This window comes from Myotis yumanensis, unplaced genomic scaffold (genome assembly GCF_028538775.1).
Source record: "Myotis yumanensis isolate MYYU_CA2020_CCGP unplaced genomic scaffold, mMyoYum1.0.hap1 SCAF_1, whole genome shotgun sequence".
Taxonomy (NCBI): domain Eukaryota; kingdom Metazoa; phylum Chordata; class Mammalia; order Chiroptera; family Vespertilionidae; genus Myotis; species Myotis yumanensis.
The window spans coordinates 116,399,001-116,425,873 of record NW_027223752.1 but is presented as its reverse complement, the minus strand read 5'-3'; the positions used below and the strand labels follow the sequence as shown (position 1 = coordinate 116,425,873).

The following is a 26,873-nucleotide window of genomic DNA, read 5'->3' as shown; positions in this document are numbered from 1 at the left end:
TAAGGGCAATCAGGTAGGCAGGCAGGTGAGCAATTAGGGGCCAGTGGTCCCGGATTGTGAGAGGGATGTACCACTGCCAGTTTAGGCCCAATCCCTGTGGGACATCCCCCAATGGGTCCCAGATTTCGAGAGGATGCAGGCCGGGCTGAGGGACACCCCCCCCACACACACACAAATTTTGTGCACTGGGCCTCTAGTCTTTAAATATCTCAAATACCTCTGAGCAATACATTTTGTTATCATAGTACTCTTTTTCAATGCTCCTTATTATAGAAAAGCAACATCTATAAATGTGAAGGTAGCTTAAAGAACTATAAAAAACTATTGAAAAACACTTAAATGACCAAATGTTCATATACAGTCAGACAAATTGAGATATGGTGATATAGAACTAAACAAATTTTAATCAATAATTTCAGGGAAACTTACCAATATTTTAAAGTAAGAATTATAATTCAATATACTAGGTAATTTCAAATAATTTCTTCCACAGAGTAGTTTTGGGCCTTTTATTACTCTCCCAAGATAGATACAGATCTTTCTTCACATGATTGGCAAATATTAAAGGCTAGTTCTTTGTCTAAAACAAGAACGTAAATTTCTTTAAATTATTTGTTGAGAACTTTTTGTAATTTGATATGGCTTTTTTTAATAGTAAATACAGTAGACTGAGCATAATTATAGACCCTTGTGTGGACACAAAGACCCCCAAGATTGAGCCCAGACACTACCTCTTTTAAAGAACCTAGAAAATTACTTTTATATTTTCATCTCATGACACCAGACTGCTGGATTCATTTGTACATTCATTTGTACAAATGAATGTTAAACATTTCAAATCGTTTTTGAAAAAAGCGTTTAAAAAGAGTATTCTTTTTTAAAAAATAAATTATAAAAGCCAGTGTCATGATTAGCTTATTTTATAGGTTAGGTTAATTTTAGGTTTTATTAAATTTTTAATGTTTTCTTCCCAATTTTAAAAGTGATAATCTCTAGTTTTCCTTTTATTGAGAATCTGTTATCAAAAATACTTATAACATCCCTTGATATTTTCTGTGGAAATTGGGTCATACCTATAATCACCTTCTGTTTATCTCCCTGAGAATCACCCCTTAAAATTCAATAATTTCTGAAGCCTACAAAATTGATGAACAGCTGCCCTATTTGAAATGGCATTGAAAAGGCCTTGTCTGTGTCTTCTCTGCAAAGAAGTTGTGATTATAACCAGCAATATCAGCAATATTTAAACAAGAACATCAATTAGTTATCAAACATGTATGATATTGCTCTTTGCAAGTTTCCCTGTTCTGCTGTGCACTGTTCCATCCCAAAAAGTTTCCTCCTTTGAGAGTTAATTTGACTTAAATTTATGATATTTTGATGTGGTATGGTATCTATCTATAGGCATTGCAGTAGAAATAAAACTGCACATTTTAGAAATATTTCTAATCAATGTTTCTTTCCGAATTGTTTTGTCCAAAGGGAACGTGTTGAGAATACCAGTCACCCAGGAGAAATGCAGGTAACCATTCAAAATCTAATGCCAGCGACTGTGTACATCTTTAGAGTGATGGCTCATAATAAGCATGGCTTTGGAGAGAGTTCAGCTCCTCTTCGAGTAGAAACACAGCCTGAGGGTAAGTCTCCCACCTGTCTGTCAGCCCCACTTGTAGGTCTGACCTTCAAATAGACCTACCTTATGTGTAGCCTTGAACACCATAGGAGTGTAAAAGATAACAGTCCCTTGCCTTTAAGGATTTTATGAATTAGCTAGGAGAAATAAAATTAGTTCACATCAAACAGTAGCTAATAGTGTAAGACAATGTAATTCTGATACAGTCTCAAATTTTACTGATTCTTTAAGACCTACCTCAAATGCCTACTATAATCTTTCCTCTGATCCTGATATTGTATCTTTACAATTCTAAGATACAGTATTACTTTCTTCCTTGAATTGTGATTATGAATATATCTTTCTTTTTTTAAGATTTTTTTATTGACTTTTAGAGAGAGAGGAAGGGAAAGGGAGAGAGAAAGAGTCATTGATGCCAGAGAGAAACATTAATTGGCTGCCTCCTGAACAATCCCTATAGGGGATCGAGCCCACAACCCAGGCATGTGCCCTGACTGGAAATCGAGCTGGCAACCTTTCAGTGCACAGGACAACATCCAAACAAATGAGTCACAATGGCCAGGGCCATATCTCGTTTATTTTATGGCAAAGACAGAGTCTTTGTCAACTTTATATTTCCCAGTGTCTGAAGTAGGTATTTAATATTTGTTATCACTTGTATTGTCCTGATCTTTTGTATATTACACTCTTTGGAATCTTTTTAAGGCTTTACTTTGGATCTGTGGTCTTTGTTTTAGATACTGTTACTTCCGATTACATTTCTCAAGATTTTCTGCAACTTAAATGAGAGTCAGGTTGATTTATTTTATAAATGTCTTGTATGTCTTAAATTTTTATTGTAAACTCTAGCCCTGAAATTATAAGAAGCAATCAAACCATAATGGATGCTTTTCCCCTGAGGCTTTCTTCCACATGTTTTCTTCTTTTAGCACAAGCCACTGTTTTCCATCATAACCTTCTCCAGTTTTCTTTAACTGTTTAACTGCACTAGTTTTTCAAGTGAACAAACTTCCAGTAACAAAGATTTTACTTCATCTATGAGTAACTTAGTTGCAAAACATTTGTGGAAGCCACAGACCAGGAAACTAAACAGATTTAATGAATTTGGCAGTGAAACTATGGAAATAATTCAAAGACTTTACCTGGTTTGATGGATGAAATAAGCCAAGTCCAGAAGCTATGGAATGTCACTTCCTAATGCTGGAGCAGATCATTTCCTCATCCAGTGTTTATTGAGCACCCCCATTCCAGGTCCTACACAGGTAGTAGAGATGCAGGAGGCACAGGATAGGAAGTCTCCTCTTAAAAACGAGCAGTCAAGATGGGAGGCCACTGATCACTTCAGTGATAGGGCTTGAAGACCAGGAGTCAAACCCAGGCAAGAACAAGAGGGCATTCAGAGAGTCAGCAGGTTGATTTAAGGAAAGAATGTGTTCTCATTACAGGGAAAGGATGTTGAATTTTACAGTTATTGTGTTCAGATAAGAGCTGGAATAGTCTATTACAAGCTCAGTTTTCCTCCACTAACGTTCAAGTACAGGTGTCATTTATGAGAGATACGGGGATATAAAACAAGGAACAATTACTGTAAAGTTAGGTATATCAAGGCAGGTTCCCAGGAAAAGATGAGTGTTGGCCTTGAAGCATTTGACTTAGAGCAAGCATTCTTGGGGGGAAAAACTGCATGACCCAAATTCCCCAGGTAGGATCAAACTACACATGTAAGGTGCGTCATGATGAAAATAAAGGAAAATGTCACTGGATTTAATTGAGTGCAAGAGTTCCCTGGGGCTGTGAACCTTATGAAAATATTTGTGTATCTGTACAAAGTCACATTTTCCTTGGGAAAGAACCTGTGGCTTTCATTGTCATTTAAGAACTAATGATGAAACTGTTGAGATCCACTGGACCTGAAGGGTCATTGTTAATTTAGAGATGAAAGAAAAGATGTATGGGACAGTAGATTATTAAGTGCCTATCATGTGCCAGTCACTGATGTAAAGATGAGTCAAGATATGAAGTTGAGAAAGGCTGGACTTCAATCCACAAGAAGCTTACAGTCTGGTTCCAGAGACAGACAAGTAATCGGACAGTAGTGTGATATGCTTGCATCACAGTCATTTGTTCAAGGAGTTTGGTTAAAAGAAAGTAGTTAAAAAAGACTACAGATGGGAGGGGCAACAGATTTTGGTGAAGGTGTTTTAGAGATGGAGAGTGACTATTACATGCTTTCACAAAAGAGAAAGCTTTAGTGGAGAGCAGTTTGCACTTCATCTGGAGGTAATCAGCCTGTGTGGGAGGTATAAGGGCTGTGTGGAGTCAGCCCTTGGGAAATATTTTACATATTTAGCTTCACAAACCAACTTAAATTTTTTCCATTTATTATGCCATTGTATAGCTGAAATGAAAGAATTTAGTAGCACACTTTTTAGGATCATATTTGCCTATGTTTAGGTTAGCCAATGAATATATTGAAAATTATTTCATGGGAATTTGGGGACTGTTTTTTTCCTTCTCCTTAAATAAGTTAGAGGAAAGTTTTCCATATCAGCAGAAGTGTGACAAATCCCACTTGTCAGGCTGCACAAAATATGCTCTTAACATGAAGTGAAAAGCAAGACTTATGACTAAAAAAGTAAATAACTGTCAGAATAACCATATTCAGGTTTCTCTACTTGGGTAGCAAAACTAATCTTAAGCTGTGGTGCTATTATTTAAGAAAGCCAGTTTGTTCCTTTTCCCCCTTTCCTTAAATCTCATGGGTGTCTGTTACAGAAACACTAGCACCAGAGAATTTGTTTTCGAATATAGTGTCCAGCAAAGTATAGGCATAGGCAGCCATCCAGGATTTGTGTATAAACTGAGGCTGGGACCTGTCAGTCAGACAAAAAGAATGTCTTAAAAAGGTATGTGAGACGTTGTAGGAGTTAGAGCTGGACAGTCAGGAAACTGACTACTCATTGTGTCTCTGAGTTACATATGTCCTAAGGAGAGGGTTGTACTAATCTCCTAACTGGTCTTCTTGAGCCCGTTTTAGAATCAGAAAGTGCTCAATTCCTGGTTCTAACACGCACTAACTTCCCAACACTTGGAACCATTCTTAACTTCTCAACCTCGTCTATGAATACAGATGATAATCATATCCATCTCATTTGAGTTGCCCAAAGATTAAATAGATGTAATTTAAATACATGTAAAGCACTCAGTGCTAAACTGACTGCAAGCATTCAATAAAAGGTAGCTATTTGTAAAGTTACTCTTTTATCTCTAGTCTTGTTCCCTTAACCGTTTTTCTCCCATGTGCGTGCTTACATGTCCTTTCTAAACATATATCTGATCCAGTAATGTCATGTTTCTGCTCATAATTTTTCAGTAATTATCTAACACCTACAAGAGATAATCCAAAGTCCATGGCAGGGCATTAAAGGTCCTTCATAATCCGGTTCTTGTCATCCTTTTCTCCATTCTCTCTCCCACATCTACTCTCTGTTGCAGCCTGACCACCTAACACTGCCTTCTCACATGTTATTCCCCATTTACTGGAATAGTTTTCCCCTTGGTACCTGATAAAACTACTCATTTTTCTTGCTCCCCAGAAGTTGTCACCAGTCTTTCCCTTTCTTACCCACACCCACCCAAAGCAGAGTTGTGTGCTCTCTTTGTTACATTTGCTACTTAATTGTACTATGACATTATTGGTAACTGTTTATAAATCTGACTTCCCTCTAGACTGGGAGTTCTTTGGGGCAGAGACTCTGTCCCTCCCTGCATCCCCACCACTGGTAAAGGGAGGTTCTTGTTTTGTGATGGTGGCTTTATATGTGCTGCTATCCCACTGCCAAACTAGGAGTTTGTAATCCAAAGGAAGAATTCTGCAGTGTTCTTTTTTCCCTTTTAATAAATTTGAGATTTTTCACAGATAAAATGTGGTTTTAATTTAATTCATAAAAAGGTAAATTTGTTTAATTATGTATTATCCTGAAACCAATAAAATCAGTTGTTTTCTTAGTGTTTTTTATTATTATTTTTAAAACATGGCCATCTATAATAATAAAAACATAATGTGCTCATTAGACCGGATGTCCTAATGGGCTTCCTTCCTTCCGGACGAAGCTGCAGAAGCTGCAGCAGGCAGGGGCTGAGGCAGAGGCCCGCAGCCGTGAGGCACAGGCAGCCGCCGCAACAGGCAGGGTCCAAACCCTTTGCACGAATTTCGTGCATCGGGCCTCTAGTTATGATTGCTGAAAATGGTTATTGAGGGGTGCAGTAAATTTCATTTATATCTTGCTGTCTTGAAATTTTCTTTCTAGTTCAACTCCCTGGCCCAGCACCTAATATCCGAGCATATGCAACTTCCCCTACTTCCATCACTGTCACCTGGGAAACACCATTGTCTGGCAATGGGGAAATTCAGAATTACAAATTGTACTACATGGAAAAAGGGACTGACAAAGAACAGGTATAAGATAAAGCCATTTTTTAAATTTATTTTTAAATTACAGTTGACAAACATTTTCAGATGTACAATATAGTGATTAGGCATTTATATATCTCATATAAATAAGATTGCGAGAGGTCGCAGGCCAGGCCGAGGGACCCCACTGGTACGTGATTGGGGTTGGGGAAGGGTCACGGGTGGGGAAGGGTTGCAGGAGGGCTCCAGGGCGTGTCCGGCCCGTCTTGCCCAGTTCTGAACAGCTGGACCCCAGCAGCAAGCTAACCTACTGGTTGGAGCGTCTGCCCCCTGGTGTCAGTGTGCGTCATAGTGACTGGTCGGACACTTAGCATATTAGGCTTTTATTTTATAGGATGAAGTGTTAACCCTGATAAGTTCTAGTACCCATCTGATACCATACAGGGTGATTATATGAAGCCAGTTTTCAATCCATTGATTGCAATAGTAGAGTTGAACTATACTTCCAAAACTTAATGCTTGCTAGTCTAGAAATCTGAGACTTGAAAAAAATAAAAAGGATAGGAAATGAAAGTTGACAGTTTCTGTTTCTTTGTGCAAAGATTTATTCTGTAGATTTTACCAGCAAGGATTACTCAAGACCAAGCAATATTCCTCAGTAAATTGCCAGTGTTTATGGTTTTATGGTTAATCTGCTTTGACTGTTAAATAATATTCTGTACAAAGGATAAAAATCAGTATAGTTCATTCTTTTTTGTAACATGTCTTTTTGTGTGAGTTGTATATATGTAAATTGTTTTCATTTTATTCAAGGATGTTGATGTTTCAAGTCACTCCCATACCATTAATGGGTTGAAAAAATATACAGAGTATAGTTTCCGAGTGGTGGCCTACAATAAACATGGTCCTGGAGTCTCCACACAAGATGTTGCTGTTCAAACATTGTCAGATGGTGAGTCTTTCTTCCTTTGGAACAGAATACTGTGCTTGGGGGCCCTGGTGACATAGTAGTAAGATCATGGGCTTTGATGTCAAGAAAATCCTGTTCAAATCCCAGTATCCGTTTTTCATAGTGTCTTTGGTCCAGTCACTCAACATGTCTGAATATGTTTCTTTAACGTGAAATATAAAGAATACCAACTTCATTGGGTTGCTGAAAGATTTATTGAGAGACATAGAACATGGTAGTGCCTAGAACCAAATAACTTCTCAGTGTTTTTATTTTTAGTAGGGGCTTTTGTATAAGTAACTATTATTGCTTATTCATAACACAGACTATTTAAGGGCTGTGAAAAGGCTAGCCTTGGTCTATTTAGCAATCCAAATAGGTCTTTTTAATCCCACAGTGTTTTAGGATAATGTCATTTCTCACCTGTCACTGAACTTCCAAGCTAAGTTATATATATATCCATTATGTAGAGCAGTATTTTTCAAATTACAGCTTGCTAAAGAGATTGAGTAGGTCAAGAACCAGTATTTAAAAATATATATTTTAGAATAGAACAGAAAATAACAGTTTATTGTACTTAGTAAGTGTATATATTGTTTCCTGAAACTCATCTAAATCCAATGTGTTGCAAAAATATCTTTTTCTAAAAAATGCATGTATATGCATATACCCCTTATATATAAACTTGCAAGTTTTAAAAGCTATAATTTTATTCCTTTAAGCAAATGGTCAAACATAACATCAGCAATAATGGAGCCAACTGACATTATGTGTGTCCTGATAGGAGACATTGAGAAAGACACAACGACTGTCTCCCCTATGCTGTATCCCTGTGAAAAATGTCTCACTTGAGTCTGATCATAAACTGGGGGAAATTCTGAAAAAAAAATTGCCTGGATTCTTAAAAAATATTAATTTCATGAAAGATAAAAAATGGTTATGGACTCATTCATGAACCTAGATTAAAGAAGACACATGAAATTATATAAAATAGTTATCATCTGTTGCTAGTTCCTGGATCTAGGAGTAAAAATAAATCAATAAAGGGCACTCTTGATACATTTACTTAATGTTAAATAGGTATAGTATTAGGCAATATTAAGTATTAGATATGTTATTAGATATATTAGATAATATTTTGTGTTAAGATTAAATTTTCTAAAAGTACTCATTATATTATAGTTTTGTTGGAGAATGTCTGAATTTAGGAGCACATACCGTAGTATTTAGGAGTGAAGTCTCATGTGACTGCAGCTATCTCTCAGATAACTCAGCAACAGTCTGTAGATAGATAAATATGTTTGTGTAAATATAGTGAAAACTAGAGCAGATGTGACAGAACATTAACAATTGGTGAATTCAGGAAAAGAATATAGAATGTCCTAAAAAATGTATACACACTTTAACAGCTGATAGTTCAGCTGATGTTCCTTTCTTTTCAGATTGAACCCACTGCAATTAATAATGGGTTAAAAGTATGTATATATTTTTTGGGGACATCCTACATATGGCATTCATATGTATGGCATATCCTTACCATTGTGTTCAGTGTGCTTAATATTTTTCAAGGTAAATTGGTAAAAATAAATACAAACTATAGTTTGGTTAGCCAACCACATAAGCCAGACGGGGAAAAGTTGAGGGGGCTTTGAAATCTACACATGAGCCAATTTTAACTGCACTAAGTGGGTTGGCATGCCGACTATAGTGCCTGTCAGGGAACTTAATGTGTCTGAGCATGGTGCTTAAGGGCAGCACTTGGGAGTAAGACAAATTTTGGTTCCAATATTAGCTGAAATAAATACTGTGGACAAGAGATTTGAACCTCATCTATAAAGTGGGAATAATAATGGAAACTCCTATGTGGGATTGTTGTAAGGATTAAGTCTGCCATGTAAGAGCACACAGCAAATCTTAGCTGTGATGATGATGATGATGATGATGATGATGATGATGATGATGGAGGAGGAGAAGAAGAAAGAAAAGAGAGAGAGAGAGAGAAAGGAAGAAAGAAAGAAGAAAGGAAGGAAGGGAGGGAGGGAGGTAGGAAGGGAGGGAGGGAGGGAGGAAGGAAGGAAGGAAGGAAGGAAGGAAGGAAGGAAGGAAGGAAGGGAGGGAGGGAGGGAGGGAGGGAGGAAGGAAGGAAGGAAGGAAGGAAGGAAGGAAAGAAAGAAAGAAAAGAAAGAAAAGAAAAGAAAGAAAGAAAGGAAAGGAAGGAAGGGAGGGAGGGAGGGAGGAAAGAGAAGAGAAGAAGAGAAGAGAAGAGAAGAGAAAGAAGAGAAGAAAAGAAGAAAAGAAAAGAAAAGAAAAAAGAAAAGAAGATGACACTGCAACAGCAACTACTTTGGGGACCTCTGTAGCTAAGTCAGAAGTTCTTAACAGGGAGAGGTTGGAAGCATTCATGGCCTTCTTTCCAAGCACAGGTGCCCAAGTCCTACACGAGACCCTTTGAGGGTTGAGGCCTGATGCACTTTGTACAAGATACAATATTGAGCAAGAATAGTCTCTGTCCTCCAGAAGCCTATAGCACAATGGGCACTGAGTTATATACCTGGTCACCAAATGTCAGAGAAAGGGCGAGAGAAGATTCCATAGATGGATTAGGAGAGAAGATCTAAAGTCATCATTTTGTGTGCAGAGAGGAAATCCAATAGGATTACTTGAATTCTCTTTGCTTGTTTTAGTTACTACAAAGGGGAATGCCGGAGGGTGTGTGGACCATAAACTTTGAGATACCCCTGTCTTATGTTCTAATATGTGAGGAACTAAAGTTGTGCAGCAATTTGTTTAAGCAACAGTCAAACTTTTCACATCTAAATGAGTGTTTCTGCTATACAGTTATCTTGGGAAGCCAGGTGGTCACCTTACTGAAGCTGTCATTTCCTAAATATCTCTGTTTTACTTAAGAACGGCCTTCAAAACCAGTTTTGGAACTTCACTAGAAAGCCAAGCTCACTGATTTATGTCTGTCCCATTTTGGACTCATAATGACATTACCCACTTCATTTACTTTCCATATTCGTTAGACTTGTTTCCAGAAGATTTGTGGTTCTTCCCCAAAATAAAGCTATGCTATCACCAAGAATGATCAAAAGAATATGTTGAAGGTTCAGAATGTATCTGAGGTCTAGAAAAGTTTAGTCAGTCACATTCTCGAAATAATTACCTGACTTCCCAAAAGCACAATCTGACTTGGGTATGGGTGTATGTATATGAAGGCGTTTCATTTTTTTAAATGAATCAAACATGACCACACCTTATCCACATACTACTATCAACACAAGGGCACTGACAGCTGCATTTTGACCTTCAGGTTGCATAGTCAGTGTTTGAGATGTGCATTTGTGTAAAGCCCAGCCAAGAAGAGTCAAATGATGGGTGATAAAAAAAAACAAAACTTTTTTTTTTTTTTTGCCTGTCCAGTTCCCAGTGCTGCTCCTCAGAATCTGTCCTTAGAAGTAAGAAATTCAAAGGTAAAACTTTTTATTGTCGTTGTTCATTTTTACTGGTATATTATTAAAACTCAGAAGGGCTTATAGAGAGGGAGATCCTATATCAAAACAATCATTATCAGGAAATAAGGTGACCTAGATATTATACTTGCCAGTAAAGCTGGGTTTAGAAACCAACTTCAGTTTATTCTGTTTAACTTTACTGCCTTTCTTTGATACCAAAATTATTTCAGCCTTTCTGCAAATATATTGCTATCATGTAAATTATTACAATCTAGATCTTAACAGCCCAGAACCTTGGTGATTAGGTAGAAGGAAGGAAGTCGTTTATGATACCATAGTTCCTTAGTCCTGTGAGATGAGCCCAGTGTGAATATTTCTGATGGTTGCAGATGCTGAAACCATCTCTCTGAGTCACATTCACTGTACACTTATGGCATGTACACCTCTCGGAAGGCCCAGAGCCCTGGGCTACATAGACTTCTGACATGTTCAGTCCTTTCAAAAAGTACTATTGGACTCCTTTTCCTTAAAAAACAACTAGCTGCTAATTAATTATCCCCTTTTGCAAGAGTTTTAGACAGAAATTATCTAAGTTCAGCTGTTCCACAATTGAGATGGGAAGAGAACCTTACACCTAACAATAGTTTACTGCCTAATTCATGAGTCTCTGACCTTATGTTTTCTTCTGAAAACTTTTTTGAGACTTTCGTCTTCAATCTGGCAAAACACCCAGGAGATCAAAGGCCCAGAGTATATGCCAACAAATATAATACCCCACTTTGGTCATGGGGGGGAGGGGAGTTAAATTAATAAGTATTTTTGAGTGATTATTAAGTAACTTAGTAAAACTCTAATCACCCTACTGGCTTTATGTTCCTTCTCTTTGCACAGAATTTGGGATAATGCATAAAATAGTTAGGACCAAGATTTTGACATATTTGGTCTTTTCCCCATAAACTTATCCTTTCTAGAGTATTATGATTCACTGGCAGCCACCTCCTCTAGCCACACAAAATGGCCAGATTACTGGCTACAAGATTCGCTACAGAAAGGCCTCCCGAAAGAGTGATGTCACTGAGACGTTGGTGCCTGGGACCCAGCTGTCTCAGCTGATTGAAGGTGAGTTCCTCTGCACATAGGCAAAAGTCGGGAGATATATCTGCCTTAGACACTGAGCTTCTCTGATTACTGCTTGGAGCTGTTGTCTTGTACAAAGTTAAAATGGTTCAAAAGGATTTGTAAATATTTGATAAAAATTAATTGAAAACACTCTTACACATTCTGCCATTTCTGAATGAGATTATATTTTAGTTTTATTTCCTTGTGTTTTTCTGTATGCTTTATGATATATGTAGTTTTTTTATAATCTGAAAAAAAGTTAAAACAAAGCTATGTAAACAAAGAGTCTGCACAGTCTAGTTGTTAGCAGAGTGTACAGAAAGTGAAAGTGTACTCTAGTAATCCAGCAAGCTTTTCTCCTTACCCCTCATCTCATAGATGAGACTGACTCCTTTCAAAATAGAAGGTAAATGTTTGTCTCCATGGAGTCAGTCTTCTCCTTTCTGCAGAAAGTAAACATGGCTGCCGTGAGTGCTGCTGAGAAATCTCACTAAAGGAACATTACTGTAAAATTCCTCACAGATGTTCTTAAAAGTCAGTTTCTGATTTTACTCCAGATACAGTTAAGTAACAGTTTCCATCTGTAGGGTTTTACTTTGAATATTTAATAGCAGATATTTACTGTATACCAGGCATTGTTCTTGTTGCCAATAACATAAAAATAGAGTACAGTCCTTGCCCATGAGGGGACTATTCATTTTTTTTCAATTCAACATTTGATGTATAAGGAAAATACCATTTTCATGGTAAAAATCGATTTTTCTTTTTTTTGTTGTTTTTTGTTAATCCTCACTTGAGGATATTTTTCCATTGATTTTTTAGAGAGAGTGGAAGGGAGGGGAGAGAAACATCGATGTGAGAAAGACACATCAATTGCTTGCCTCCTGCACATGCCCCGACCAAGGCCAGGGATTGAACCTACAACCAAGGTACGTGCCCTTGACCGGAATCGAACACGGGACCTTTCAGTCTGCCGGCTGATGTTCTGAGCCAAACCGGCTAGGGCTAGGTTTTTCTTCATCAAGAAAATTCTTGCATTTTAAAATCATATTTAGATTGGTTCATCTGTTTAACAGACCTTATTGAGTTTTTATTAGTGTGGGCTAGCACTGGGCATATAATGGTGAACAAAAATGGAGATCTTTGCTCTCTTGAAACATTACCTTGAAGCTTGATAAATATTAGAGAATAATATGGATCACCAGGATCATGTATTGAACAATAACCAACATGATTAAGTTTTAGCCAGAAGTAATTGTTGTTTCTTCTTTTTGTACCACGTATAGCACTTAACGTAGTCAGCCATAATATGATTTGTGTACCTTAGTTTTAGTCTGTGAACTCTGTTGGTTACTTTGGGGGAGAGGAACTCTTAACCAATTTACATGTGGGTCTCCCTTGCACATGCTTTTATGCACTCTCACTCACTGGCTAAGTCACTCTCTTACATTCTGACTCTCCCCAAAGGCATAGTAATCTGATCGGTTGAATTCTTTCAGAACCTCAGTTGAGCCATGTTTGCTAGGAGACCAGATTGTTGTCTGTTAATAGTTGTAAGTTGCCCTGACCGGTTTGGCTCAGTGGATAGAGCGTCGGCCTGCAGACTCAAGGGTCCCAGGTTCGATTCTGGTCAAGGGCATGTACTTTGGTTGCGGGCACATACCCAGTAGGGAGTGTGCAGGAGGCAGCTGATCGATGTTTCTCTCTCGTTGATGTTTCTAGCTCTCTATCCCTCTCCCTCTCCCTTCCTCTCTGTAAAAAATCAATAAAATATATATTTTTAAAAATAGTTGTAAGTACATGTATAGTCACTCTGGCTCTTTCTGGTTCATGTAGGCAGGGAGGTAAAGTGACTTGGGCCCAGCCATTTTGCTTCTCATTCTGTTTTGCTTCTTGCTTTCTTGTGGGCAAATAAGATGATCTGCAGAGAACAGAACCTCCCATCTCTCCTCTCACACCCTGTGACAGGAATGATTAACTGAGCCAGGGCTTATCCTGGCCAAGTTCTCTCTCAATTTCTGTACTGTGTTGCTGGCCAAAGATCCCAATATTTGGATATGGAGAGGTAGGATAATTTTTCATAACCCTAGTAAGACCTATCACAACATCTACTATTTAAGTGCTCTACAAATGTATGCATGTGAACTGTATACTTGAAAATGGCTAAAATGGTAAATTTTATGTGTATTTTAACACAATAAAAAAGAAAAAAATGAATTCATGAATATCTGACCATATTATTGACTCTTGCTCTACTTTGTAGGGTAGACTTTTACATGTGGATCTTTGATTCATTGATAATTGATGTACTTTATTAGGTTATATTAAATATAGAAGGTTGCATAATAGAAAGGCATAATTTCATTTTTATTTATTATGTATACTTATGTGTTGGTAGGCTGTTGAGAAAAAGCTTTCTAGGCTGTGTTAACATTTAAAGTTTTTCTCTGTGATTATGGCATGGCTCAGAGAACAGAGGTAACATGGTAGGAGTTACATCTTGCATTCTTTTCTGGTCTCCGGTGTCTTCTGAGACCAATGGACTTTGTTCCTTGTTATAACTCATTATCCTTGGCCTCTTTTTTGGCCTTAGCTTCCTTAGTAAAATGAAGGGATTGCATTAAATGATTTCTAAAATGCCTTCAAGCTCTTTTAAAAAACAAACAAACAAAAAACCCCTATTACCTCCTGAGAGCTTTACTGATTTCTCTTTCCTCCTTGGATTGTGTGGACTTCAGCCTCTACCTTAGAGGTGGGAGCTCCTCTGTTCTATACTTATGTATTTCTTGTTTTGTATTAACTTTAACTAAAATTTTATCAAGGTAGTAGCTGCATATTGAGTTGGTGGATGAGATACTTGCTTTAATGAGATTGTTGGTATTTTGTTTTTCCAAATCTGTTGTTTCAACTTGTCTTTTTTTGTCATTTGGGTCTCAGGTCTGGATCGGGGGACTGAATATAATTTTCGAGTGGCAGCTCTAACAGTAAATGGCACAGGCCCGGCTACTGACTGGCTGTCTGCTGAAACTTTTGAAAGTGACTTAGATGGTAAGAACAATGGCACAGGCAAGGTACTAATTATAGTCAATTGAGCCTAACTGGAAAGCCACAGATTTGGAGTATATAGTGCTTTAATCTGTGAATTTTAATATATACTACTGTCATTCCTGTAATAAAGCAAGTTTCATGGATTTCCGCCCTCCCTTGTGGCTTTTAGATAACTGTCTTTAAGTAGAACCAAAACCAATAAAAAGGAACAGGTGCCTTAAGTCTGTTTTTCACCAAGGCCATTAAGTATGTGGATGATCTAAAATGGAAGGCTGAGCCACATGAATCATGTTTATGTTTCATTAGTCTCCCTTTTCCCTTCATTCTAGACACCTTGCCCTTTTTCTCACCTGTTTATTCAATGAGTAAGTCCATATGGGTGTGTGTATGTACCTTTATCAAAAACAGGTGCTGTACTTGGAAGACAAAAGGGTCCTATTCTAACTCTTGTTTTACTATTTTTTAAATTAAGATAGCAATTTATGCCTTGAAAAATACTGTAAATTGCCACCTCTTAGGCCTCTTGGTCTCCCACCATTTAAGTCAATTTGTGGTTCTATTCATATTTTCTGACTTACCATATTACTTAGGGGAGTAAATAATTAATACTGTTGCTATAATGTGATACTTAACTACCCGTTGGCACCAGGCTTCTAATTAGTTGGTGTTTCTGCCTGGTAAGTTTGGGAATCAGATGTGAGACCAAGAGGAATGGTTAACTATTGAAAGTCAATTTATTTGTTTTTCTCTATTGGACAGAGGTTCTTGGATTACTTTGTCTTCCCTTCCAAATTAATATTACAGTGTCTAGTATTTCAAGCTGCTGTTTGGATTTTGTTTTCTTCTTAGAATCCATTGGACATACTTTACTGTATATACATATTCTCTTTGAATTCTTGGGCATAATGGAAAAACTTAGCCCCAAATAATTTAGCAGGAGATTGAACACCATTCCCCAAAGGTGATGAAATATCCTAACGGAAGATAAACCTCATCTTGCCTTTCTAATTTCCTTCCCAGAAACTCGTGTTCCTGAAGTACCTAGTTCTCTTCATGTCCGCCCACTTGTCACTAGCATCGTAGTAAGCTGGACTCCTCCAGAGAACCAGAACATTGTGGTCAGAGGTTATGCCATTGGTTATGGCATTGGCAGCCCGCACGCCCAGACCATCAAAGTGGACTATAAACAGCGCTATTACACCATCGAAAATCTGGGTGTGTATGCTCAGTAAAGGAAGTAATTGTACTTGTGAATGCTTTCTTTTTACCTTTTTATTGTGTAATAATTTTATTTTTATAGAAAACTTAGAAAAATAGTACAAAGAATTCCTGTTAATCCTTCACTCAGCTCCCCAAAGGTTAACATTTTTCCACATATGCTTTATCAGTCTGTATCTTCCTATATATACTTGTTTTCCCTCTGAATCATTTGAGAGTAAGTTGAGACATGATGCCTCTCTACCAACTAATACTTTAATGTGCATTTCGTAAAAATGAGGACATTTGCTAACATAACCACAGTACAATGATCAAAATCAGCAAATTAACACTGACACAATATCTATAGACTTTATTGATATTTTACCAGTTGTCTCATTAATGTCCTTTATAATAAAAGAAGGCATCACATGTTGTCCAGGATCACATGTTGCATTTCGTTATTGTGTCTCGTTAGTTTTCTTTGATATAGAACAGTTCCTCAGTATTTTTTTACTTTAATGACTATGACATTTTTGAAAAGTATAGACCATTATATTTTGTCGAATGTCCCTCAGTTTAGACTTGTCTAATATTTCCTCATACATTCAACTGACGTTCTTCTGGGAGGCAGAGCACAGACACAGTGTGATCTTGTCAGTGCTTCATCTTAGGAGGCACAGAAGAGCCTATCACTTTAACATCACTTTAATCACTTGGTTTAAATGGTACCTGCCTCATTTCTCTACTATAAAGTTTTTATTTTTCTCTTCATAATTACTAAGTACCTTGTAGGGGAGAGATACCATGAGTCTTTGTAAATATTTTATTTCTCATCAAACTTTCACTTACTAGTTTTAGTATCTTTAGTAATAGTTATCACTATGTTGTTTCACAAGTGGTGATTTCCTAATGCCATTATTTCTTCTACATGTATTAGCATTCTTTAGTAAGGAAAAGCTTTCCTCCTCTTTCACAGTGAAAGAATGGCCAGTGGGAATCTCCTATAACTGGTTCCTCTGTCCATCTGACAAGATGTTTCAGACCCTGGTATTTCCTAGCCTTAGCCCTTGAATCAGCCATTTCTCCAAGGAACCCTAGTTTCTTTTATGGAAAATGGTATTTAGAAATCAATATTTGAGCACTCTACTGACTCATAGAAAATCTTGGCTACTAAAACTATAAGTAAGTTTAGCAAGGTCACAAGGTACAAAAATAGTCGTATTTCCATACTCTAACAGTAAACAGTTGGAAATTTGCATTAAAATTGCATTCTCCCTAATGCAATCCTACATAAAATCCCAATACACTTTTTTGTAGAAATTGGTAAACTTATTCTAAAATTTATATGAAAGATCAAAATTACTGGAATAGTCAAACATGTTTTGAAACTGAAGAATAAGCCCTTGCTGGTGTGGCTCAGTTGCTTGAACGTTGTCCTGTGTACCCCGAGGTCACTAGTTCGATTCCCAATCAGGGCACATGGCACTGGTTGCAGGCCTGATCCCCAGTAGGGAGCATGCAGGAAGCAACTGATCAATATTTCTCTCTCCCTCTCCCTTCTTCTCTCTCTGAAATAAATACAAACATTATTTAAACAATAAAATGAAGAATTAAGTTTAGAAGACCCATACTACCTGATTTCAGGATTTAATTTGGCATAAAGTAAAATGAGCTTGAGCTGTATAACTCAACACTGATAGATCTAAGATGCATATAATGTTGATCAAAAGAAGAAAGAATAAAGTACATTTAGGAATTCATTTATTAAGCAAACTAGAACTCTCACCTGAGTTTCAGGTTCATATAAACATCTCCTTACTGGGTATCTGCACTGGGATATAGCCCATATTCTATCATAACAATCAAAATTAAAGTTAGTGTCTTTTCCCACAAATCTTTGGATTAATCAGCAAATATTTAATGAATACCTACAGTATCCCAGACACTGTGTTAAAGATTGAGCAGAGAATCAACCAAACATGATCCCAATTATTAGAAATAATATAATTTTTAAATAATGGAAATTGTTTAAATTGCCGAGGAAGAGAAATGGGGTGTAACTAGAGAGGCTAATCCAGTTTTAAAGGGATGAGTCCTTTAAAATGAGTAGGCATTGTCTAAGTAAAGAAGAAAGGGGGCCTGTGTCCCTAGCATAGAGAACAGCTGCACATGTTAAGGCCCAATGTTAGGCACAAAGTGTTCAGTGAACTGAGAGATGGAGCATGCAGATTAAGGCAGTGGTGGAGAGGCAAGTGGGTATAATCAAGACTTGATTATTTGCATAGCAGGGGAGGCAGGAGAGAGATGTCTTAATAACTCCCAGGTTTCTGACTTGAGCAGCAGGGAGCATAGAAGTGCTATTTATGAAGTAGAAACACAGGGATAGATCTGAAGTGGGGGGGGAGAGAGATTTGAGACATCCAAGTGGAGATGCCAGAAAGTTTAACCTAAAGGTTTGGTGATCAGAAGAAAGGTCTGGCCTAGAAATATGATTTTTCATTTGATGGCACATACATGCTAACCCAAGCTAAGGAAATGAGTGAAAGCACATAGGGAGAGAGTGAAGAGTGGGAATAGAATGTGGGCTTGAAAATTTATACCATGGTTGCTCTGTCTCTGTCCCCAATCTCTGTGAAGGACTTTATCATCTACCATGTCATCTTTTCTCACCAATCAAGTACTGAGTCTTGTTGATTCCATTTGTTGTCAATTCTTTCTGCCATTGGGATACCAAGTGCCTTTAAACCCAAATACTTGCCCTTTGGTACGCAGGCTGATGCCCTAACCACTGAGTTACACAGGCCAAGGCTCAAATTTTCATTTCTGACTGGACTTTTGAAGTTACCCATCCTAAATTTTGCCTGGATCAGGAATGTTATGAAGTAGAGTCATCCTAATTTACCTCAGCAAATAGGAAAATGAATGATATTCTAACTATTTAATACCCACTCTTTTCATAGAGTCTAATTAGCAGCATTTTACATGGTCACCTGGAAGTGTTTCTTTCAGTCACATTTTCTGCAGCATCATCTCCAAGCCAGTCATCGTCCTGGGCCATATCTTATTCTGCCAAGAAGTCTACATGAGGGCTAGATGAGGTTAGGCAGTTCCCAGATTTGGAGTCCCCGCTCCCAAGAGTTAAAGACATTCAGCAGTTTCTGAGTTAACAGTTTTTCTCCTACTTCTCTACCTTGGCTATTGTAGTTGCTGTCCCCTTTCTGAGAAGGAAAGGGGTTTGTTTAATTTCAAACTTTATCTATGGGCTTTCAACACATGGAAGTCCTATATACTCATCCTAATCCAAGCCCCACACTATATAATAACATCACTAAACCATCCATTAGTTGAGGGCAAGAGATAATTCAGGCACAGCTACACTCACTCCTGGTACTAACTCAAGAGAGAATTTAAGCACAGCCAACCTCACTTCTGGTAATAACTCCAGACAGTTTTTCTACCCTGCAACAATGGATAAGTTTCCCCTTATCCACTCTTTCAGTTTCTGTGGTTTTGATTATCCACGGACAACCAAGGCCTAAAAATACTAAATGAAGAATTCCAGAAGTAAACAATTTATAATCAGTTTTAAATTGCACATCATTTTTACTAGTGTGATGAAATCTCAAGCCATCCCGCTCTGTCTCCCTCCCGGACATAACCATGCTGAGTATGCCACCTGCTTGTTAGTCACTTAGCCGTCTCAGTCTCAGTCATCAGATTGGTTATCAGAGACAGAGAGAGGAACCACATTTACATAACATTTATTACAGTACATTGTTACAATTATTCTATTTTATTGTTATTGTTGTTAATCTCTTACTGTGCCTAATTTATAAATTAAATTTTATCATAAGTATGTATGCATAGGAAAAAACATAGTATATATAGGGTTTGATACTATACTTGGTTTCAGACATACACTGGGGGTCTTGGAACATGTCTCCTCTGGGGACTGCTGTACTGTGTATACAGCCATCTTACATCTCCCCACACCTCAAAATAATCTCGCATAAAAATTTCTTAAATCTTCCCTCCTGATTTCCTCTGCAGTTAACACATTGCGTACCGCATAGAAATCTCTTAAGACATACGCCAGGGACCGCACATTTTTGGGCAAACTGCACGTTATTTAAATCATCATAATGCACTTTAGGTGTTGTTTTTCAATAATTATAAAATTTTTATTTGCAAAATCAATTAAACAATTAAAGTTCCTAGTACTTTTTTTTTAAAATATATTTTATTGATTTTTTTACAGAGAGGAAGGGAGAGAGATAGAGAGTTAGAAACATCGATGAGAGAAAAACATCGATCAGCTGCCTCCTGCACACTCCCACTGGGGAAGTGCCTGCAACTCAGGTACATGCCCTTAACCGGAATCGAACCTGGGACCTTTCAATCCGCAGGCCGACGCTCTATCCACTGAGCCAAACCGGTTTTAGCCCTAGTACTTTTTTAACGTATGGTACTGCGTAAAACATTTTCCTCTATGAAGAGGGACCAAACAAAATTTACATAAGTATCTAGATTCGCTCCTTTTTCTATGGGCGTGAAACACGAGAAAACTCCTGAGCGGTACGAAATGTGTTAAAATCATGTACAGTCACCCATGAACTTTTAAAACTCTGTAGTGAGAATTTTAAGTGTTTTGACGTTTCTTTCCTTCAGATCCCAGCTCTCATTATGTGATTACCTTGAAAGCATTTAACAATGTGGGTGAAGGCATCCCTCTATATGAGAGTGCTGTGACCAGACCTCATACAGGTAAGGTATCCTGTCCATCCCTGGTCTTTGGCTTTTTTTTCCATCAGCTTAAGTAGAATCTTGGCATGAAGCCTACCCCTCGGTATCAGTGGAAGGAAAAGAATATGGCAATTTAGGGTACAGGCTTCAAAAAGGAATATGGGCTTTCGATATGGAATATTCTGTTAATTCCTGTTTTACTTTTTAGACACTATTAACAATCCTGTCATGTAAATAATTCTATGTAGATATGTAAAACATGTTTTTGATGTGTTGGGATCTCAAAAGCATAATTGTGAGAGAATTAAAAGTGATTTTTCATCTTCAGGTTATGTGACTTATAACTGAAATGAGTAAAAAAACAAAAATATCGCCATATCTCTGGAGGAATGATATAGGCTACTGATGGTAGCAGTAAATGTATATGATTGATACATTTTCAACATTTTCTTTTTTAGACACCCGAGTTGGTTGGGGAAGTATTTTTGTATGTGCTTTTCATAAGCTTTATATAAAGAGTATAAAGTCAAATGCACTATCCATTTGATCAACTATATATTTATTACTAAAGAGACCAAATATTTATTTTTGTAATTTAATTAAAATATCTTTAAAGGATTATCCATATAATGTAAAGTTTCTATAGTTATATAAAACATCTAATTTAGATCTGAATGAGAAAGTTTTATCAAAGTAATACATTAGAGTTGTAAATTTTTCTAATGGGTACTGAAAAATCAAAGAATTTGTCACTTACAGAAGTACTCTTTTTCATTTGTTTCCCAGAATTGTGAATCTGTTTTGCCTGCTATGTCTTCTGGATAATTTGCATAATATTACAAATGTGGCATTATTCTTTTTAAAAAGCCCATTTCTGTCTCCCTTTTTTTTGTGCTTTTACTTAAAAAGACCAACATCATGACTACATGGGTGGTCGTCTGTCCTGTCTTCTGTCCTGTGCACTTATAATTTATAACTTCTTTAAAAATAACTTTTCATAAAGGGTAAAAAGCAAGATTAAAAAATATATTAAATAAGTTATTTACTACTTTCTTAACTAAGCCTACAATAGAAAAAAAGGAAATTTGAAATTATTTCCTTATGACTTAAAAATATATTACTTCTGTTTAGAAATACACAGGGAAATGTTCCTAACACAGATAACCTAGCTATTTTTTGCAAGAGTTATTACAAATAAAAAATTTTCTCGAAGAAGTCTTAATGATATTTGCACATCCAGTACATTTTCTGTAACTGGTGGTATGTGCTCTAATCTTTGAACAAAGCCCTTGTTTATGATGCATGCTGTTCTTCTGTTATTTTTAGTCCTCATTGTGTAGGAAATGCACAGATGGAGACTATTACTTTAGCTTGGCAATTATTTATAAACAAGGCCCAGGCCTTTTCAAATTTTGAGTTAATAGGAAGGGCTAATCACGATAACCATGTGGGAAGCCCATTTTAAAACCTTAACTTAAATAAATCAGTGTGTGTATACTTAGAAAAACTGACCGAAGAGTTGGGAAAGCCCAAACAGATCCTGCTATATTGACCTGGGCTTGTGTAACTCGGTGCCTTTGTGCTTGTTCTGGCCTCTGAATGTATGTATGTATGTATTTATTTATTAAATTGATTGGGGTGACATTGGCCAACATGAACATACTAGAGGCCTGGTGCATGAAATTCCTGCACGGAGGCGGGTGTCCCTCAGCCCAGCCTGCACGCGCTCTCTGATCTGGGGCCACTTGGGGGATGTCCGACTGCCGGTTTAGGGATCAGGCCTAAACCGGCAGTCGGACATCCCTCTCATAATCCAGGACTGCTGGCTCCTTACCACTCGCCTGCCTACCTACCTGATTGTCCCTAACTGCTTCTGCATGCCAGCCTGATTTCCCCCTAACCATTCCCCTGCCGGCCTGATCGCCCTCAACTGCCCTCCCCTGCCAGTCTGCCCTCCCCTGCCAGTCTGGTCGCCTCCAACTGCCCTCCCCTGCAGGCCTGATCTCGCCACCAACTGCCCTCCCCTGCTGGCCATCTTGTGGTGACCATCTTGTGACAACGTCACGGCGGACATCTTGTGACGACGTCACACGACACCACCTAGGCTTTTATTATATTGGATAGGTTTCATGTGTGGATTTCTATGTTATAAGATCTGTATATTGCACCATGTGCCCATCACCCAAAGTCAGATCTTCTCCTGTCACCATGTATTAGGACCCTCTTTCCCCCTCACTGCCTTCTCTCTGACAACCACCACACTGCTGTTTGTGTTCATAAATTTCAGTTTTATATCTTATGTATGAGTGAAATCACTATGGTTCTTAGCTTTTTCTGACTGACTTATTTCACTTAGCATTATGTTCTCAAGGTCCATCCATGTTGTTGCAAATGGGGCTATTTCATTATTTTTTATGGCTGAGTAGTATTCCATGGTGTATATTTACCATATCTTCTTTATCCAATCCTCTATTGCAAGACACTTTGGTTGTTTCCATGTCTTGGCCACCATGAATAATGCTGCAATCAACATAGGGGTGCATATATCTTTGCGAATACCTGATTTAGAGTTTTTTGGGTATATGCCCAGGAGAGGGATTGCTGGGTCATATGGTAGCTCTATTCTTAACTTTTTGAGGAATCGCCAGACTGCTTTCCAAAGTGGTTGTACTAGTCTACATTCCCACCAGCAGTGGATGAGGGTTCCCTTTTTTCCACAACCTCTCCAACACTTGTTATTGTTTGTCTTGTTGATAATGGCTCTTCTAACAGGTGTAAGGTGATATCTCATTGTAGTTTTGATTTGCATTTTCCTAATTGCCAGTGAGGTTGAACATCTTTTCATATATCTATTGGCTGTTTGTATGTCTTCTTGGAAGAGGTGTATTTTCAGGTCCTCCGCCCACTTTTTGATTGGATTGTTTGGTGTTGAGTTTTATGAGTTCTTTATATATTTTGGAAATTAAACTTTCGTTGGCGCTACTGTTTGCAAATATCATCTCCTGTCTGGTTGGCTGCCTCTTGGTTTTGTTGTCCATTTCTTTTGCTGTGCATAAGCTTTCTAGTTTTATATAGTCCCATTCATTTGTTTTTTACTTTACTTCCCTTGTCTTTGAGGTCGAGTTCTTAAAATATTCTCTACGACCCAGGTCCATAAGTTTGGTACCTCTGTTTTCTTCTATGTAACTTATTGTTTCGGGTCTTACGTTTAGGTCTTTGATCCATTTTGTTTGAATTAATTTTTGTACATGGGGACACACTGTAATCCAGTTTCACTCGTTTGCATGTGGCTTTCCAGTTTTCCTAGACCATTTATTGAAGAGACAATCTTTACTCAGTGTGCATTTCTGGCTGCTTTGTTGAAAATTATCTGCCCATATACGTGTAGTTTCATAGCTGGGCTCTCCCTCTCTATTCTGTTCCATTGATCTGTGATGACTTCTCTCTGATTTCTGATTTTGTTTATATAGGTCTTTTCCCTTTTTTTCCTTAGTGAGTCTAGCTGGGGGGTTTTCAATTTTAACTTTTTCAAAGAATCAGCTCTTTGTTTTCTTGTTTTTTTGTATAGTCTTTTCTCCATTTAATTCTGCTCTAATTTTTATTATTTCCTTTTTTCTGCTATCTTTGGGTTGCTTTTGTTCTTTTTTTTTTTTTCTAGTACTTTAAGATGTGATGTTGGGTTGTTTACTTGGGATTTCTCGATATAAACTTCCCTCTTATTACTGCTTTCACTGCATCCCAGAGGTTTTGATATGTTGTCTTACCATTCTCATTTGTATCTGTATATCTTTTGATCTCATCTTTTACTTCTTTAACCCAGTCGTTTTTTAGTAGTAAGTTGTTTAATCTCCATGTATTTGTGGGTTTCTTTACTTCTTTTTGCAGTTGATTTCTAATTGCAAGGCATCATAGTCAGAAAATATGCTTGGTATAATTTCGACCTTTTTTAATTTGTTGATGCTAGTTCTGTGACCCAACATATGACCTATCGTTGAGAATGTTCCATGTGCCCTGGAGAAGAATGTGTAATCTTTTTTTTAAATCTTTATTGTTGACAGTATTATATATGTCCCCTTTTTTCCCTCATTGACTTCTTCCAGCCTGCTCCCACTCCCCACCTGAGGCCTTCACACCCTATTGTCTATGTCCATGGGTTAGGCATAAATGCATACTTATTCTTTAGTTGATCTCTTCCCACCCACCGACCTGCCCCCGCCTTTCTTCTGAGCTTCGACAGTCTGTTCCATGTTTCTATGTCTCTGGATCTATTTTGTTCATCATTTATTTTGTTCATTAGATTCCACATATGAGTGAGATCATGTGATACTTATATTTCTCTGACTGGCTTATGTCACTTAACATCAAATACTACACAGCTGTAAAAAAGAAAGAACTCATTATTTGCAACAGCATGGATGGACCTGGAGAGTATTATGCTAAGAATGTATATCTGGTGTTCTGTGATGAAATGTCCTATAAAAGTCAATTATGTCCATTTGGTCTAGTGTTTCATTTAAGGCCAATATTTCTTTATTGATTTTTTGATTGGTTGATCTATCTAAAGTTTACAGTGGAATAGTCTGTGAGTAGCTGTTTATATATCTCGGTGCTTCCTGGTTGGGTGCATACATATTAAGAAGTGTTATGTTTTCTTGATGTAGTGTTCCCTTTATCATTATAAAGTGTCCATCTTTTTCTCTTATTATCTTGAAATCTGTTTTGTCAGATATAAGTATGGCTACACCTGCTTTTTTGTAGATGTTATTTGCTTGGAGAATCATTTTCCACCCTTTACTTTGAATCTACCTTTGTCTATGCTGCTTAGATGTGTCTCTTGAGGGCAGCATATGGTTGGGTTTTGGGTTTTGATCCACTCTGTTACTCTGTGCCTCTTTACTGGTAAATTCAGACCATTAACATTTAGGGTAATTATTGTTGTTTGAAGATTTCTTATAGCTATTTTATCTTTTGTTTTCTGGTAGTTCTGTGCCTCCATTGGTTCTTTTAATTTATGCTTCTATCTTTTTGTTTTTGTTTGGTGGTATTTCATTCATCTTTTCTCTTGTTTTCTCTTTTTTAAGTTTATGTCCTGTTTGGGGGATTTTTGTGTGTGGTTGACATTAGGTTTATAAAAAATGAAGTTGCTTATATACCATAGTTTTTTCCCTTTTGAGAGCATCTGATCTTTATCTTCCTTTGCCAGTTCAGACCTTTCTCCCTTCCTCTTGTATGTTTTTGTTGTCACAAATTATCCCTATTTATGCTGTAAGTTTTTTTATTATCTTACTTGTAGTGTTGTGACCTTATGTTCTTTGTTTCAGATAGAATAACTCACTTGAGTATTTCTTGCAATGGAGGTTTTCTGGTGATAAAATTCCTCAGCTTCTGTATGTCTTGGAACATCCTTATTTCTCTTTCATATTTAAAGGATAATTTTGCTGGATATATTATTTGTGGCAGGTAATTTCTCTCTTTCAGACTTTTGAATATTTGGTTCTACTCTATTCTGTCTTACAGAGTTTCTGCTGAGAAGTCAGATGAGATTCTAATGGGTTTTCCTTTGTAGGTCACTTCCTTCTTTTCCTTGGCTGCTTTGAGAATTTTTTCTTTGTCGTTAGTTTTTGACAGCTTCACTACCAAGTACCTTGGAGAGGGCCTCTTTGGATTGAGGTAACTAGGTGTTCTTTTTGCTTCTTGGATTCAAGGATCTAGTTCTTTCCATAGATTTGGGAGGTTCTCGTCCACTATTTGTTTTAATAGATTCTCCATTCCCTGCTCCCTTTCTTCCTCCTCCACATGCCTATGATTCTGATGTTACTTTTTCCAATGGAATCCAAGAGGTCTTGTAGAGCTTTTTCGTTTTTCTTTATTCTCAGATCTCTCTCTTCTTCCTTCTACAGCATTTCTTGATTCCTGTCTTGAATATTACTAGTTCTTTTCTCTAATTGGTTGGCTCTGTTTTCTGTGCTCAATAGTTTACTCAATCTCCTTAATTGCCTGCTTCATTTCCAGAAATTCTGATAGATTTGATTTCTGATAGAAAGTTTCAATTTCTTTGGAGAAATACTCATTTTGTTCACTCGTTTGTTTTCTGAGTGCACTGAATTGCCTGTCAGTATTTTCTTGCATTTGGTTGAGTATTTTTAAAGCTGCAATCTTGAAATCTCTGTCATTTATATCAGCAGTCACCAACCGGTGGTCCACAGACCACTGGTGGCCCGTGAAGTTGGCAACTGCTGATTTATGTCACATAATTCCATGTGTTACAGCCTACTTTCTGGGGATTTTTCATTTTCTTTCTGGTCATCGTTG

General features: G+C 37.4%; 1 protein-coding gene across 9 annotated transcripts in view; it reads left to right on the top strand.

The window, feature by feature from the left end:
• The window catches only part of NEO1 (neogenin 1), a 260,875-nt gene that overhangs the window by 189,222 nt on the left and 44,780 nt on the right, over positions 1 to 26,873 (top strand). For all 9 annotated transcript variants that reach the window (XM_070430757.1, XM_070430775.1, XM_070430727.1 and 6 more), the window contains exons 9-16: positions 1,483 to 1,637; positions 5,944 to 6,092; positions 6,861 to 6,999; positions 10,420 to 10,469; positions 11,423 to 11,570; positions 14,508 to 14,618; positions 15,639 to 15,833; positions 20,487 to 20,582. In XM_070430757.1, the coding sequence (XP_070286858.1) occupies positions 1,483 to 1,637; positions 5,944 to 6,092; positions 6,861 to 6,999; positions 10,420 to 10,469; positions 11,423 to 11,570; positions 14,508 to 14,618; positions 15,639 to 15,833; positions 20,487 to 20,582 (1,043 nt within the window). The remainder of the gene's footprint in view (positions 1 to 1,482; positions 1,638 to 5,943; positions 6,093 to 6,860; positions 7,000 to 10,419; positions 10,470 to 11,422; positions 11,571 to 14,507; positions 14,619 to 15,638; positions 15,834 to 20,486; positions 20,583 to 26,873) is intronic.